General features: G+C 35.6%; 1 protein-coding gene across 1 annotated transcript in view; it reads right to left on the bottom strand.

Annotated features, from left to right (window-relative positions):
- The window catches only part of DNAH11 (dynein axonemal heavy chain 11), a 370,125-nt gene that overhangs the window by 243,205 nt on the left and 107,870 nt on the right, over window positions 1-19,050 (bottom strand). The window contains exons 29-30 of the mRNA XM_038004732.2: window positions 16,882-17,031; window positions 13,862-14,095 (exon numbers count right to left, since the gene is read on the bottom strand). Of these exons, the coding sequence (XP_037860660.2) occupies window positions 13,862-14,095; window positions 16,882-17,031 (384 nt within the window). The remainder of the gene's footprint in view (window positions 1-13,861; window positions 14,096-16,881; window positions 17,032-19,050) is intronic.

Genomic DNA, 19,050 nt, shown 5'->3' on the forward strand with positions numbered 1-19,050 from the left:
GATTTGGTGGCTCATGCCTCTAATCCCTGTGCTTCTGGAGGCCAAGGAGCAAGGATTCCTTGAGGCCAGGAGTTTGAGACCAGCCTAGGCAACACAGCAAGACCCCATCTCTACAAAAAATTTAAAAATTAGCCAGACATGGTGTCAAGCCTCTGTAGTCCTAGCTACTTGGGAGACTGAGGCAGGAGGACTGTTTGAGTCCAGAAGTTTGAGACGGCAGTGAGCTATGATCACGTCACTGCACTCTAGCCTGGACAATAGAGCGAGACTCAGTCTCTTAAAAATAGAAAAGTAGTCTGGAGCTAGAAGTCCTCAGCTTAGCAGATCAAAGTGAACATTACAATATAACTAGTATAGCACCTTGGGGATCAGCTACCAGAACTCTCAATCCCTTTCTAAGAGGACATAACACTGAAGTTCTTCTTGTTTTATAACAGCAACAAGGACCTCTAATCTTGAAACCTACCAGTTTCACCTTCAGCAATATCAGAAACAATGAATTTTCATTTCCACCAGCCAGAGCAAAGGAAATGACAAAGAGACCAAGTCCCATGCTCTTAAAACTATCAGAACATGGGTTGTTGAATCTCAGTTTGTTGTCCTCCTTTCCAATGCTCGCTTCCTACTTCTCCTTTAATACTACTGCTAAAACTACTAGTGCAAAATTGAGTAATGAACGTCAGAGATAGTGAGCTTAATTACCTCATTCTTGACACTAATGGAAACGGTTCTAATGTTTCACCATTAAGTATGATTTTCTCTGCAGGTTTCTGGCAGATATTTTTCAAGTTTTAAAAGTTCCTTTAAATGCTTATATTCGAATAGAAAAAGGTATAAAGTCAATAAGCACCCATCTTAAGAAACTTGAAGAAAAGGCACAAATTAAGCTCAAAGTAAGAAGAGGAAAGGAAATAATCAAAATAAGGGCAGAAATAAGTGAAATATAAAACAAACTATAGAGAAAACCAATAACGTCAAAGGTTAGTTCTTCGAAAACAGAAATAAAATTGATAAACACCTAGAAAACCGAATCAAGAAAAAAAGGAGAAAAAAATTACCAACCCCAGAAATGAAAGTAGGACATCTAGGCAGACCTTCCAGATGTTCTGAGGATAATACTGAAATAGCACGACCAACTTACATCAATAAATTGAAAAGCGTAGACCAAGAGTGACCCCTTTTCTGTGAAGGACTAGATAGTAAATATTTTTGGATTTGTAGACCATGTAGTCTCTGTCACAGCCACTCTACTCTGCCATTGTGATGTGAAAATAGCCACAGACAATAGACACTGGGCCAGATTTGGCCAGAGGTCTGTAATTTGCCACATGCTGAATTACTTAAAATGGGCAAATATCTTGAAAAATACAAACTTCCAAAACTGACACAAGAAAAGAAGAAGCCCAAAAAAAACTAAACAGCTGCATATGTATAAAAGAAATCAATTTATGATAAAAAATGTTCTACAAAGAAAACTTCAGGCCCAGATGCATCTCAAGTGATGTCTATCATAAACTCTTTCACAAAACAGATATAAATGGATCACTTTCCAACTCCTTCTAAGAGTATACCCTGATTTCAAAATCTGGCAAAGATATCATAGAAAAAGAAAATTACACACAAATGTCCCTGATAAACATAAATGTAGAATTTGTTAACAAAATAATAGCAAATAGAATCCAGCCAAAGATACACACACACACACACACACACACACACCCCTACACACTTAAAGGATAATTCATAACCAAGTGTTTATTATTCAGGAACGCAAAGTTGGCTTCACTTTCGAAAATTCACCACAATAACAGAATGGCATGGTCATCTCATGAGATTTGAGAAAGCTCAATGCTGATTTAAGATGCAAACTCTCTGCATGTGGTAATGGGAAGGACTTTCCTCTATCTGATAAGGGGCATCTCCAAGAAACATTCAATTAACATCATATTTACTGGAGAAACATTATTCTTCCCAAAGAATGTAAATGGACAAGGATGTCTCACTACCTCTATTCAACATTGTGCTGGAGGCCCAGTCAATTCAATAACTCAAAAAAAGGAAATAAAAAACAAAAGGAAAAAGAATGGAAGAGAAGAAAACTGTCATTATTTACAGATGATGTATTTCTGTACATAGGAAGCCCTGTAGAGTATACATATATATATATATTTAAAAACTACTAAATGTAGTAAGTAAATTTAGCAAAGCCCCAAGATATAAGGTGAATATTTAAAAATCAATAAATTTCTATATACCAGCCAAAAACACTGGGAAATAAAATTTTAAAATTAGTATATAAAATAGAATAAAAAAACATATCAGCTATCTAAAAATAAATCTAATGAGAAATGTGCAAGACTTCTACATTGAACACTAAAGAAAATATTGTTGAGAGAAGGTAGAAAAAACTTATATAAAGAGATATACCATGTTCTTTGGTTATAAGAACCATAATTATTGAGATGTTCATTCTTCCAAAATTTATATTTAGAGGCTGCCCCAGTCACAATTTAATTAGGCTAAAAATTAATTAGGTTTGTAAAAATAAACAACGTGATTGTAAAATTTATATAGAAAAGAACCTCAAATAGTCAAAACAATCTTGGGGAAAAAAATGAACAAAGTTGAAGGATATATATAAAATGACTTTAAGGATTACTATAAAGCTACGGTAATTAAGAAAGGTGGATTTGGCATGAAGGCAGAAAAATAGATCAACGGAACAAGAGAATCTGAAAATAGACCCACATAAATATATAGTCAGTTGACTATTGACCAAGGTGTCACATTAACTCAATAGAAAAAGGAAAGAGGTAAGGACTGTAGACCTAATGGGAAAAACCCAGAACCATGAAGCACCTTGAAAGAAATAGAAGTATATTTTCATGACTTTTGGACAGGCAGTAACATCTATCTCTCTCTCTCACACCCACACACATACACACGCACACACAACACACAAAAAGAAAAAAATGTTTAAAAAGACACAAAAAGCACTAGCCATGAAAAAAAAAATTTGATATACTACACTGCATCAAAATTATACCTTTCTGATAAAATATGCCATTAAGAAAATTAGTCCATTTTGTAACAGAAAACTTGTATCCCAATAAATAAAGAAATCCTACAATCAACAATTTAAAAAGACCAGGCACCGTGGCTCACACCTTTAATTCCAACACTTTGGGAGGCTGAGGCAGGAGGATTACTTGAGGTCAGGAGCTCTAGAGAACCTGAGAAACACAGCAAAACCTGCAAAAATAATTTTTAAAATGTTTAACTGAATATGGTGGTGCTTGCCTCTACTCCTAGCTACAAAAGAGGCTAAGGCAGGAGAATCGTTTGAGCCCAGGAGTTTGAGGCTGCAGACTATGCCACTGCACTCCAGCCTGGTTGACAGAGTGAGACCCTGTCTTAAAAATGTATCAGGAAAATCATCCAATTACTTGAACAAGGAGCAAAAGATCAAAAGATCTTAATAGATGCTTCACAATAGAGGATGTACGAATACTAATTGCCCCATGAGAAGTTGCTCAACATTTTTAGACATTAGAAAAATGCCAATTAAAATCACAATGATATACTATTTTATACCCACTGGAATGGTTGCAATTATAAAGACCGACAATATGAATATGGGCAAATATGTAAAGCAGCTGAAATTCTGTTACATTGTTCATAGGAGTATAACAATAGAGAACTGTTTGGCTGTTTCTTAAATGGTTAAATGTATACTTTCACTGTGATCCAGCAATTTCACTTTTAGGTTTCTACCCAGGAGATATGAAAATGTATGTTCACAAAAAGACTTTATGTTTAAAGCAGCCTTAGAAACAATAACCTCAAACTGGAAACCCAAACATCAAGTAACAGGATGGGTAGAAAAATTGTGGTACATGTATACAATGTAATATTAGTAAGCAATAAAAAATAATGAACAGCAAATACATGAAACAACAGAGATGAATCTCAAAAATATGTTCATTGAAAAATGTGAGGGATCTGAAATTTTATCCTACTTGCAGGCTAACAAGTCATGGATGCTGGCAGAAGACATGAGACTCCTGGGTCAGAGATAAAGGACAGTTTATTACAGCAATATCATGAGTAATAGTAGAACATAAGCATTTGTACTATCTCTGAGTACAAATTTTCAAAGGATATTCAAAGAGGGCTAGCACATGCAGTGAGCTGTGTTACAAGAGAAACGTTCTGGATTTAGGGAGTGCAAATCTTTTATAAAAGACAGCATGTCTGACATTTGCCCTAGGAAGAGATATTATTTTTATTATACTAAATAATAAGTCAACATACCCTTTGCTCTGGAGAGAGATAGTGTCTCTATTTTCAAGAATGTTCACTATAAAAATATATCTGGAACAAAGGGCAGTCATTACCTCTGTTCATAAGATGTATACAAATTTAAGACCCATAAGGACTGTCTCCCAATGTTAAGTAAAAAATCCACACAAAAAAGAAGATATGCTAACTTAGGAGATTTGCGGAAAGAATTTTCCTTTGTATTTTATCATTGTGTGGCTTTTGTATCAAGTGTATTAGAACTTTATAGAAGGAGTGGAAAATCCTTACGTCTCTGTTTACATTCCAGAACAGTTGATGTAACATGGTGTTTATCTTTCCCATGACAAAATCACTGAAAAAGGGTCCTTTTTAGGAAGGAGTGCCCATCTTTGACTACCATGACTACCATTTCAATTATTCCATTGTTAATGGTCTACTTGAGTTTTCTAAATTATTTTGATTCTAGAAAAAGTATTCATAGAAAAACATCCATTTACTTTAGATTTCAACTTAATTATCAGCAAAAAAAAAAAAAAAAAAAAAAAAAATCACATACTTACACAGTCATTTAAAAATCTCTTACTTACAAGGAGGATTTTTCCCTATCCCTTTATTGTATGTTTTTTTATTTCTTCTCTGAACTGCAAAAATTTGTCGGCATTATTGGTCTGTTCAAAGAACCAACTCTCATGTTAATGGATCATATTGAAATCAAATGGCATATATGGGTGACAAATCCTTTTTTCTCTTACCTCCATCTCTCATTGTGGGGATTTTCAGTTACTTCAGGATTTGTTCTGCTTCTTTCTCTAAAGCAAAGGTGGTAAACTATAGGCCATGAACCAAATTTGGCCCACCACCTGTTTACACAAATACCATTTTATTAGAACCCAGCTATACCTATTCACTTACAAATTACCAATTGCTTCTTTGCAACCACCACAATAGACATGCATGCATGCAAAATACACTATGTGGCCTACAAAGACAAAAATAATTACTACCTGATTCTTCCCAGAAAAAGTAGGCCAACTCCTGCTCTTCAGTCGAGACATATTCATGACAGAAGCCCTCTATAAATGGCTCACTTTGCTTGCAAAGCATTTCTCAGGGCTTTGTACTGGGGACAAACACTTCTACTAATAGCCTCTTGGGATATATAGGGGAGAGAAGCGGCTCCAGTTGTCCATTTCTTCTAGATTTAATCCTTATCACTAACCATAAATTCCACGTTTCTTATATTTGTTTAAGTTGAGTTCATAATTTATCTGAAATTTTGCTGGGTGAAAATTGGCTTACCATTGCAATAGCTTCCTCTTTTTATAGGTTTGGACTGATTTTCTCTGTTCTTAGTCAGCTATCAAATCAATTTCATATGTTTCCTGGCATTCCTCAAATCATATGTTCCTGTATTTCTAGGAACAATATGTTTTTTTTCATATATCTTACCTGTCATTCAATGTAATATTTGATGAGAGGGGATGTAGAGACTATGTGCTCTACTCATGATCTTGTGAGTTACTGCTAGATTATAAAGCATAAAGCTATCAGATCACGTTGTTATATAAAGGTCAAAAAAAAAAAAAAAAATACTTGTGTCCAGTATACACTTCGTAGCTCCAGGCTTGACAGGCCTCTCTATTCAGGTAATAGGGCTGAAACAAGATAAGAATGCTACCAATATTGTATCCAAATTTTTTAAAAGAATTTCTTAGCAACTAAAAGTGAGGCCAAAAATTGACTTTCAGCAGCAAAATGAGGGTCTCTTTCTTATATGTATACTGGTATTTCTGAGTCTTTGTTGAGAGGGAGAGGATGGTTAATGAGAAAAATTTTATATTATTTATCATGAGTTCTTAGCAAAAGTCTCTGGGTAATGTCACTGCACACTACAGATATTAATTTTTTCAAGTTTAAAACACTTCTATCTCTCTTTTGATGATTTTCACACAGCTCAACAATAAAAGCGGAGTAGAGAAACTTTCTTACCATATCCCAAGCCTCCAAAACAAAACACTTTCACCAAGGAACCTTCAAATTTGAGAAATTAAATTGATCATACTTGCCACTTTTTTCAAAGACTCTGACAAGGCAGTGTGTGTGTGTGTGTGTATATATATATATATATATGATCGATATATATTCAAAATGCAGTATTTTTGCCTTTAATCCCAATACTAATATGCAATCACCATAGATCCAGGGGGAAATAGAGCTTAAAATTATTACCTTGGTTTATTTATCTCACTACAATTTGGGATAACCAAGGAAAGGAATTACTTATAATCATCAATTATATACAACTCTGATACAAGTTTTAAAATTAAGTTATTTTAAACCACTAAAGCTCATTAAACAAACTGCTTGCAGTATTAGTAAGAATAATTTTAATTAAAAGTACACTCCAGCAGATGGTTACATTCATTTTGAAAGGAAGAAAACTGAAAAGGTTTCAACTTAGATGCAAATATTTCTCATGACCCAAACCACAGCTTTAGTAGAGTTCAAATATTAGCTTCTGTAATATACATGTTAGTGCCAGTCACAAAACTGAAACACTGTAGTAAAGGCATCTGTTTGTCTGTTCTGTCAAACACTTCAATTCATGCGAGAAGTGTTTTATAATTATGTGGATAAATGCTTTCTTCACAAATCATCCCCCCTTTCTCTACTTCTCATCCAACATGAAAAAAGAAGCACTGTATAACTCTTGAACAAAGTGGAAAACTTTTAAAAGATTTTAAGAGATGAACACTAAATTCTATGAGTCAGTTGAACAAGCCAAAGCTACCGGGATATGAATACCTTTATAAGAATGAGAAGAAAAAAAAGAACCAGTCCAATGTTGCTGACAGGGGAAGGAGTGGACACTTCTTATACACTGATATTGGGAAAGTAAATTTGGCACTATCTTGCAAAGGCTTTGATCTAGCAATTTTACATCTGGAAATTTATCCCGAATAAATAAAAATACATGTGACATGTCTACACAAGGCTGTTCCTTGCAGTATTATTAACGATAACCAAAAATGAAAAAGCAACCCAACTAGCCAGTATTATCAACAATAATAATAATCATCATAATAGGTGGTATTGCAATATATTAGATTAAATGAGCACGGACAATTTATTAACACAGAAATATTAAATAAAACAGAACATACCTAAATACAAAGTACATAGCCAAACATGAGAAAGGTGGAAAGGGAGAGGAGAGAGAAAAAGGGGGAGAGGTCAATAGTGGAGTGAGAGAGAGGGAGTAAAAGGGAGGGAGAGGGAGGGAGAGGGAGGGAGAGGGAGGGAGAGGGAGGGAGAGGGAGGGGGAAAGAGAGAGAGAGTGAGTGAGGAGCAAGTGAGTGAGTGAGTGAGTGAGTGAGAGAGAGAGAGAGAGAGGAGATTGATCCCTTCCTGACAATAGGAATGAGCCTCAAAGTGAAGAGGTACGATGAGGTTGATAAGTGAATGCCATGGCAGCTCAAAGAATTTGTATAGAGAGTCAAACATCCAAAGCTGAGGTTTAAACTGCCACATAGGAACAGAAATGTTCCCATTTCAGTTGTGCTCATACTCCCTCGAGCAAGGCAGAAAGTTGGAACTGAGATGTTGAACATAAAGTTGAGATACTGAAAGTGTTACAATTCTAGAAAAACTCTACCCGTCAGCTCAAGGAGCAACATGAAAGCTGGAAGTATCTGGAGGCTTTGGACCAGAAAATATCTCTTAAATCAAAATATCACATTTATACCATGTGAAGCTGTGGCATCCAAATTAACCCTGCTAATGTGATCAGAAAATCCTAAACTGAGTAACTGGAAAATTAATCTACAACTGGCCAAGGCAGTGGTTCACGCCTGTAATCCCAGCACTTTGAGAGACTGGGGTGGGAGGACAGCTTGAGGTCTGGGGTTCAAAACCAGCCTGGTCAACATAGTTAGACCACCTCTCTACAAGAAAAAAACAAAAATTAGCTAGGTGTGGTAGTATGCACCTGTGGTCCTAGCTACTCAGGAACATGAGCTAGGAGGTGAGAGGTCAGCTTGAGCCCCGCAGTTTGAGGCTGCAGTGAACCATGATCACTCCACTGAAATCCAGCCCAGGAAAAAGAGCAAGACTGTCTCAATCATAATCCTAACCATCATCCAGAACGTACAAGATCTATAGAGACCTGAAAGAATTGCGGGGCCGGGGGAGGGGAGATACACTGCAGGGATATTTGCTCAGTTTAGGGAAGAAAATTCCTACAGAAAAAAAACAAACATAAAGATAACCTTTAAAAATGAACATTTAAAAACAAATCAAATTTAACAGGAGATCCAGCCTCAGAACTAGAGCTAGTAGAACAATCTAAGTAAAACTATTAAACATCTCTTTAAAATAATTAATGAGATTAAAGAATAGAAACCACAATGAAAAGATAGGTCATCATAAAATTGATTTTTAAAGAAGCAAAAAAAAACAAACAAAAAACAAACAAAAAAAAAACCAACTTTGGGAAACTGAGATACAATAACTGAATTTAAACTGAAGAATTGGGTATGTAAATTGAAGTGTTTGAAAAGGGAATCCTTGTACACTGTTGGTGGGAACGTAAGTTAGTGCAGCCATTATGAAAACTAGCATAAGGTTTTCTCAAAAAATTAAAAATAGAATTACCATATGATCCAGCAATCTGACTAATGGAGATACATACAGAGAACTGAAATCAATATGTTGAAGAGATGTCTGTATCTCTTCAGCATTATTCAGAATAACCAACTATGGAATCAACCTAGGTGTCCATCAATGGATGAATAAAGAAAATATGGTAAATATACACAATGAAATACTATTCCACCTTTTAAAAAAAAGGAAATCCTGTCATTTGTGACAACCAGGAGGACATTATGTCAATTGAAATAAGCCAGGCATAGAAAAACAAATACTGTATGATCTCACTTATATGTGGAATATAAAAATGCCAAACTCTATAAATAGACATTTTTCAAAAGAAGATATACAAAAACCAAAGGACACATGAAAAAATGCTCAACATCACTAATCATCAGGGAAACGCAAATTGAAACCACAATGAGATACTATAACAGAAAGAATGGCTATTAAAAAGACCAACAATGATAACAACACAGATGTTGGTTAGGATGCAGAAAAAAGGGAACTCTTATACACTCTTGGTGAGAACATAAATCAGTATAAGCCCTGTGGAAAACAGTACGGAGATTTCTCAAAGAACTAATAACAGAACTAGCATTTGACCCAGCAATTCCATTACCAAGTATCTACTGAATGGAAGATAAGTCATTGCATTAAAAAGATATCTGCACTCCTATGTTTATTGTAACACTATATACAATAGCAAAGTTATGGAATCAACCTAAGTGGCCATTGATGGACGAATGGAAAAAGAAAATGTGACATATATACACAATGGAATACTACTCCACCATAAAAAAAGAATAAAATCACGTCTTTTGTAGCGACATGGATGGAACTAGAGGTCATTATCTTCAATGAAACAAGTGAGACATAGACAAATATCACATGTTCTCACTTATAAGTGGGAGCTAAACGATGTGTACACGTAGATATTGAGTGTGGAATGATAGACAATGGAGACTGGGAATCGTTAGGGGGTGGTAAGGGGTGGATGATGAGAAATTAATGGACACAGTATACACTGTTCAGATGAAAGATACCCTAAAAGCCTTAAATTCACCATTACAAATTCAATGCAGGTAGCAAGATTGAACTTGTACTTCATACATTTATGCCAATAAAATTTTTTAAAATTTTAAATGAGAAAGTCCAATTTATATAAACAGCAAAATAGTGGTTACCAGAGGCTGAGGGGTAGAAGGTTTGGGGAGATATTAGTCAAAGGACACAAAATTTCAGATGGGAGGAGTAAGTTCAAGAGGTCTATTGTACATCACGGTTACCTCAGTTAGTAAGAAAATAACATATTTTTGAAAAGTGCTAAGAAAGTACCTTTAAACATACCACACAAAAAAGTATGTGAGGTAATGCATATGTTAAATACCCTGATTTAGGCATTCCATGATACATACAGATATCAAAACATTATGTGTACCCATAAATATACATGGTGTTTACCTTTAAATTAAAATGTAAAATTTAAAATAATGAAATATTTAGGGGTAAAGATTATGGTATCTGTAACTTCCTTTGAAATGATTCACAGATACAAAATGAATTGATGGATGGTTATAGGGTTTGATAAATGACATGTGATAAAGAAAATAAAACAAGATAGTAATTATAGAATCTAAGTGGTAGGCATACATGTTACAAAATTCTTTCAGCTTTTCTGTATGTTTGAAAACTTTTATTACAAATTACTGAGAAAAATCTATTAAATGAGTTGTGTATCACACTGGACACCATCGTCATTATTATCATAGCACTAACAACAGCAGCAATAGCCAGCCCTTATATAGCACATCAACACTATTTAAAAATAGTATTTGGCTGGGCATGGTGGCTCACATCTATAATCCCAGCACTTTGGGAGGCCAAGGCAGGTGGATCATCTGAGGTCAGGAGTTCGAGAACAGCCTGGCTAACATAGTGAAACCCTGTCTCTACTAAAAATACAAAAATTAGCTGAGCATAGTGGCAGGAGCCTGTAATCTCAGCTACTCAGGAGGCTGAGGCAGGAGAATTGCTTGAGCCTGGGAGGCTGAGGTTGTAATGAGTTGAGATTACGCCATTGCACTCCAGACTGGGCAACAAGAGTGAGTGAAACTCTGTCTCAAAAAAAAAAATTATTTTCCATATACTAACTAAGTAATCCTTCTAATGATCCTATGATCCAAGTACTGTCATTGTCCGTGTTTTGCAGATGATGAAACTAAGGCACAGAGTAGTTAAATAACTTGTCCATAGTCACACAGCTAATAAATAGTAGAAGCTGAGATTTGAGTCTACTTAATCTGGCCCTGGATTCCTCTTTCTTCTTGATCGTATGCTACAAGGAAAAAAAGTTTTATCAGAACCACAAAAAGAAAGAAATCTTAAAATTATTCCAAAACAAGACAGACAGCTTATAATGGAAAAATACTTTGAATGACATAAGATTTTACAATAACAACAATAAAAGCCATAAGATAAATGGAAAAATATTTTTAAGGTATTAAAAAAATTATCAACTTAGAATTATATACCCAGCTACATTATTAAAAAGGAAGTCAAAATAAAGACAAGGAACCAGAAATTTTCCTGTAACAATTCATCACTGCACAAACTGCTAAAATATATTCTATAGAAAGAAGACAGCTGAATTCGCAAATAGGGAATCAGGTGAAAAATAAATAGAAAATGAGCAAAGTCATTGGTAAATATGTTGGTGAATCTAATTAAGATCTGAAATAATACCACTCCCACCCTAATTAATGGATAAATTTTTAAAAATAAGGTTTAAATGACTGCATGTAAGATGGGGAGTGGAGAAGAGAGTAAATGATCCTAAGATTCTTGAGGAGAGACGTAAGATCTATTAACAATTAATTAGAATGTAAGTGTCTGAGTGGAGGAACATCACTGCTAGAACCACAGAACCTAGAACAGTACCTGATAAGAAGTTCGACAGAGTAAACTGAAAGAAAGGAGAAGAAAGAAAATGAATTCTGGTATACCTATATAAAGAAATAATATTCAGTCACTTTTAGTGTGGATCGATGTATATTTATGACAAGAAAAAATGTAGATAATATATTGAGTGAAAATATACAGTAATCAAATAAATGTATGGAATGTAAAAGAATTTTTAAAAATGTATATATATAGACACAGATACATAGCTACATAAATAACTACACTAATATATAAATAGCTAGAGATTTACACATGCTTATACCTATAAATAGGGATGTCTATACATACGTAGGGAAATACAGATAAACAGTAAATAGAGAAAAAACTTTTGATGTTTGCATGCTGAAATGTTAATAATTTTTCTCCTGAAAATGAATTTATGGATGTTGTTTAAATGTTATGTCCCTTCTTTTCATTTTCTGTGACTATTTTTGCTTTATCATCTTTAACAGCAAACAATAACAAAGAAACCATAAAATAAAAATAAAGCTGACATAAATAATACCCATAAAACATCATTTAACCTTGTAAGCAATAAAATAGTCTAGCAACAAAAAAAGACAAGTTGGAGATAAGAGTTAAGAGAAAAATAACAGAGTAAAATAAGTAGGAATATGCTTGTAGAAAGATTTAAGTTTGAGTAGTGATTGATAATAGCTGAAATTTAAAAGAGGATATTATTTTAACCAAGTATTTTTAAATGTCCTTAAATGCATAATGTAAATGGTCATAATAAAAGCATAAATATCAATAAATTAACCAGAGGCTATTTTATAAGAAAGGCATAATAGAATTGCATTTAATTATCTCAGTTATTTATGTCCATGAAAAAAAATTTAACTACTCAGCTTCAGCAACCAAGTGGCAGTTACTAGAATTGCAAAGATGGCACCCTAGGAAGAAACCAGCCACTTCTTTAAATTGAATCCTGTAACTTCAAGTCTATTAAACAGAAACCATTACCTTACCTTCCTAAAAGTGTAAAATCAAGAATTTCTTTTTCTCCAAAAGTAAGTGGTACAAAAACTTCTTTAGTATTATAAATAAGCTGGGTGGTCACTATGCAAGATTGAAAGAGCAAAATTAAAAGGAATAACCTACACTGGAATCTTCAAATGTGTTAACAATACAAGGATCACTCGCTATCTAAATCCATTTGATTCTTAAGGTATTGAAGTAAAAGTACTGCTAAGGCAGAAAAGGGGTGATAAGGAACATTGGGAAGCATTTTAACTCAGTACCAGGAAGAGGGTGCAATCCCACCAGGTTCACTTATAAACTGTGCAACATTGGGAAAGCCACTTCATATTTCTGGATTCAGATTTTATCCACTGATAACCAGAAGAGTAGACGAACTAATACTTAAACTCCTTTTCAAGCCTAATATACTCTGATTCTATAAGCTCAAAGAAAGACTACATCTCTGAACTGTTATATAGCTCACAGCACACAGTAAGATGAAAGACTTAAGGAAAGGTCACAGGGTAACTGGGATCAACAGAATTCGAAACAGATTATTTTTCAAAGTTCTCATCTGTAATTTATAATTAACAGAAAACCAAAGCCCATGAAAATATTTGCTCTTGCTAAGCCACCCTCCACCATTTTGAATAATGCAAATCATGCACATGTTTTCTAATAAATACATGATCTGCCTAGTTGGAGAGTCTTACATAGAAGAAAATAAGTATGTACAGTATCTAGGATGAGTGCTATCCTAGAGTCTTAGAAGACAATAGACATGATGTACTTTTTAAAAACCCATATAGAAATTTAGAAGGATACCACAAAGGTAAAAAAATGATTTAACGACTGATTGCTAAAATGTTCCCAGCATAGTATTTTGCACACAGAAGACACTCTGTAAATGAATGACTAAAAGAATGAATGAAGCAAGCTTACATCTTGAAGTTCCTTTATGTCTCAAAATCACAAATCTATAAAATACCTGTTTTTTATGGAAATCCTTCAGGGCTGTTTCGTAGCCTTCTTCCAGTCTACTGAAGGCTATTCCTACATCTGTGGTCCACCATATTTGTGAGCTGGTTAGTGCAACTTGAGCCGGGAAATCAAAAATCCACAGTTCCCTAGGTTTTTCCTCATAGGCCACTATGGCTTCTGTGATAGAATGACGCACTGTGTCTTGCATAGTCTGTTCAAGTTGCAGAAGCCATGTTTCCACCTTTGGAAGCAAGTTGAAATGTTATAACCCAGGATTAACTACGGAAGGATAATTTCATCCTCCTACTGGCTCTAAGGCCATGCAGCAGGTAATACCCCAGGTGGATTCATTTTAAACCCAGGTAGAAAACTGCAAGAGGGATAACTCATAGAGGAAAGTGAACAACTGATGGTGAAATCTTTCTCCTACATGAACCTGTCTTCTCCCAGGAATAATGCTCATCTTACTTTACCCACCAGCTGGCTAACAACTTTCAACAGCTTAAACAGAAAAGGGGTTCTCCATTACTCATTTCTCAGCTTTGAAAGCAAGGAGGTTCTAGACCAAGATTCCCCTCTGGTAACACACAGTGTTTTCAGAAACCAAATGTCACAGACACCTGTAGAGGTATGCGTCATATTCTAGAGCTTTAATAATACAAATTCAGTTAAAATTTTTTCCTATTAATTTTTAAATCTACTGAACTCTTCTTTAAAATCTTCATAGTTCATAGTTTTAAGATAAAATGTTTTCAGCAAGTACCTTATTATATCCCCTACTGGTTCTAATCTTCACACTTGTCAGAAATTAGACCACAGGAGAGTATGATAGGACAACTGCTGACTTGTCAAACTTAATCTTTTTTTTTTTTAATTGAAGCTTACTTTGCTCCCACAAATACAACTTAGCCCGTTTTCCATCCTGTCAAATGTATTTTGTTGTTTCCTTGGGATATCATATAATTAAAAAGATACACATATTATTTGCAAATAATTGACCATAGCAATAAAAGTGACTATAATAAATAAATACCAAGAATCACATGAGATTCTTAAGATGATACAACTGATTTCTTCCTCCACCCCTGTGAAGAGAGCAGCAGCATTCCTAGAACCTCTGGAGAATTGGGATGGAGTGATACGTGGTTAACAAGCTGACAACCTCCTCTCTTCAAAGAAACAGGAAACACTGCCCTGGCAACAGCCTCAGTATCTCTTCTTAAGGGCCTTCCCTCTGGCTTCACACTGTGCTTTGTTAACAAGCGGGAGTTCAGATTAATCGAATTAGATCAGGTTGTTCTGATCTAACCAATGGGGTCTGGTATCTCTGCCTTAATAACTAAGGGTAACTCTTAATGTCACCAAGCAAAAAGTTCCCTCACTAATTCAGTCATTATTGGACATCTCCTGGATACCCTGGGATCCACATCCTCCACACGGCCACCTGTTCTCAAGAACTCTGCAGTCCATTTGGGAAGACCAAACACACGTATATGTCAATACGTCAGCTCACATACAGATGACTGTGCCAACAATGACAACCTAACTCAGTATGCTTTGAGAACGAAGCTCTGATGAGGTGCTTGCTGGATCCTTCCCTTTTTGGTACTTCTCAACCAACCCCCATAACAACAATTGCTACCGCCATTATTATGTGCATATCCATTTTCTCAATGGGCCTAAGAGCTCCTCGAAGACAAGGGCCATTTCTGAACTCCCAAAAGCCTGGCCTAGCATCTGATGCACAGTAGGTATTCAATACTTGCTGAAGAATATACTAATGGACTAAAGTGGGGGGAATCCAATTAAAAGAGTGCAGAAATAAAAAAAAAGCACCAAATTAAAAGCATCTTTTTATAAAAGGCAGGCAATTAGAGGGTGAATTTGTATATGTTTACAAGTCTCTAGCATAAGTTGCTTATACAGAATAAATTACAGCACTATAAAAACTTTCAATATCAAGGGTTCCTGCTAGTGACAAACACATCCATCAATTGGACTACCCCCTCCGGGCATTATGCCAGTCAGCGAGCAGTTTGCTGGGAGGGAGCAGACAGCAACACACTTTTGTCAAGAGAGTTTATGGCAACTTTTTCTAATCATTATAATATCATCCTAAAAAGCCCAAGAGATCAAAAAATATATTTTAATCAAAGTATTCCACCATCTGCTTCTCCTTCATTTGGCAGGATTTTTCTGGTACAATATTAAAAAGGAACAGAAAGGAGTAAAGAAAACCCTTGTAAAACAAGGTTGTAACTCGCATTTCTGCAAATACTTTAAGGAACACCTGCCACAACCCAAATGGTTCTCCAATAGATGCTATTCCTTCAGTCACTCTGTGGATTAACCCAAGCTATGCGAGCATCATCATAAAAAGATGCAATTCCCCTAAATCAGATGAAAACACCAGAAATGCTTTCATAAATCATAATGAGCCATTCTTGTGGATAACTGTTAAGAATATTTTTGAGGTATTTGGCTGCGAGAGGAGAGAATATGCTAACTTAATTCTGTGCACATGGTAATTAGAGTATAGGACATCAGCTTGCTAGACTCAATCAACTGTATTTACGAGGAGCCATTTATAACATTCACAATGGACTACTGAACCACAAAGCCGCTTTAAAACAAGCTTTATTGCAAGGTGCTGCTTCACTATAACCCTTCTCTGTTCTCTGAGCAGTGGTGAAAACAGAATACGCTTTGTAGGAGACTCAGTCACTGAGTTGCATTTGCCACTAATTCTGGGGTCACTCATTCAATCTGTGACAGTTGCTTCCGTCTAGTTCAATTCCTAGCATCTCTGAGACCCCGCTGGGTGCCAAAGCCACATGAGTAGAAACTGGGACGCATGGCAGAAGAGCCCTCTGTCACAGTGGATACAGGTAAAAAGGAACCTCCCAGCCCAAAACTAAGCAGAGCCTGATTTGACCTGAGTTGAATTTTTTTCTTGTTTAATTCAACCTTCTAAGAGTATGCTGAAAATACTCCCCTAACATGAAAAACCTCATAATCAAATCTTACATGGCCCACACATTCACACTCGGCTTGGAATGGGACATACTCCTTTTCTTTGCTGTACATTCCAACTGCCCTGTGTGCGGAAACATCCTGATTGTCTTCAAACTGCAGATCTGCAATGCTGTCGAAAAGTTTGGCAAGGTGATGTGTTACCTAAAATGAGAATATTAGAAAAGATAAGAGCATTTCTTACTGTAGGTGTATTCTGATAATCTAGAGATGATGCCATATGAAGTCATGAAACTTTATGGAGTTAGAGTTTTCTCAAAATGTTTTCCCTCAAGATAAAAGTTACTTCTAAAATGTCAGAGCTTGAAAGGATCTTGGTGGAGAAGTGGCCAGGCACTCTGGTCAAATCATCACATAGTGGCTGACTAATGTTTACCATGAAAAGTGACCTATTTTCTACTTGATGACTGGAGGTTTACTGACTTCTCTATCTCTACCGTATTCCTGTAGACGTGCATCCTGCTGGGCCTTCTGTAGTCAAGTTTTAAAAATTCAAATTCACAGCATTAGTGTACACTATGAAAAAGCTATTAAAGTGTCTGAAATGAAAAATGTCAATTAGAAAGAATCTTACTTTTTGGGGGGTTGTCTGTTAACATGCACTTGCCTTGATACTTTTGTGAGCCCCACAGTATCCTTGGTGCATAAGAAAGGTGAGTAGGATTTCCCCCCTTTTCATTGATAAGGAAATTGAAACTAAAATATTAAGTAAATTCTCCAAGTTGACATATAAAAGTAAGTGGCAGTTAAACATTGAATCTATAATTCTAGGCCACACCTATACAGATCAAGTTCTTCTGGTGTCATAACCTCTTACATCCTAAGTTTTGCATTCTCCAGTACAAAACCAGTAGATAGCACATTGAACTCTATGCAGGTTCCAGACAATTTGGGAAAAAAAACCCACAAAAACCAACAACAAAGATCAGATGAAAGACAAAATATTAGCATTTATTTTGCAGAAGTCAGTTTGAAGAACAAAATCTAACTGGCCTCCAACCGCAATCCCAGCATGTACAACACTTATTCATCTCATTATGTTAGCACAGACCAGAGGAAGCCTCCTCTGGGGAGCACTGTCCTATGTTTTTGTCATGGAGGAAAGGAAACAATGACATGTGTTGTGTAGGTAAATTGACACCCAAGGGGACAAAAGAGAACAGACTTTATTAATCAGAGAAGTTACTCTATCATCTCTCTTGGAGTAGACTGAGTAAAGGGCAGGGGTCGGCCCAGAGGAAGTATCAGAAATGGGAATACATGTTCCCTTGTTATCATGGTGCAAATAAAAGCTGCTAAGTGGAAAACAGTTTTGTGGTTCCTCAAAAACTTAAACAGAATTACCAATGATCCAGCAATTCCTCTCCTAGGTATATACCCATAGAGGTGAAAATGGGAACTCAGACAGGTATTTGCACATCTCTGCTCATCGAAGCATCATTCACAATAGCCAAAAGGTGGAAACAACCTAAATGTCCATCAAATGATGAATGGATAAACAAAATGTGGTATATCCATACAATGGAATATTGTTCAGTCATTAAAAGGAATATTACTGATACACGCTGCAACTTGGATGAACCTTGAAAACATAAGCTAAATGAAAGAAACCAGTCACAACATACCACATGTCATACCTTATATTATCCAGTTTAAATGAAATATCCACAGCAGATAAATCCATAGATACAGACAGCAGATTGGTGGCTGCTAGGGGCAGGAGGGAGGGGTATGAGAAGCTACTGCTTAATGGATAGGCGGTTTTACTTTCGGCTTGATGAAAATGTTTTGGAATTAGATTAAAGGTGGTTGCATGACACTGAATGCACAAAATGCTATTAAATTGCATACTTAAAACAGTTAATTTTATGTTAAATTTTACCTCAACAGAAAAAAATAAATACGAGCTGCTGATAACCAGAAGATAGGGTTTAGCAATACAAAACATTTCCAAGCATATAGGCTCCATTGCTGTAACAAACTTTTCTTGAAATGCAGTTTAACCAGACATGGTAAGTATATCACAGCAGCTTCTAGAAACAATAGCAACCTGCCTAAATTTTCCGCATGACAAGACCAACACCAATATTGGTAAGGAACTTCTTTAGGGTGATTTAATCTTTGACGCTTTCAGCCTTTTCATTTTTGCTGTACATGCAGTTT

This window comes from Chlorocebus sabaeus, chromosome 21 (assembly GCF_047675955.1).
Source record: "Chlorocebus sabaeus isolate Y175 chromosome 21, mChlSab1.0.hap1, whole genome shotgun sequence".
In the NCBI taxonomy this organism is placed as follows: domain Eukaryota; kingdom Metazoa; phylum Chordata; class Mammalia; order Primates; family Cercopithecidae; genus Chlorocebus; species Chlorocebus sabaeus.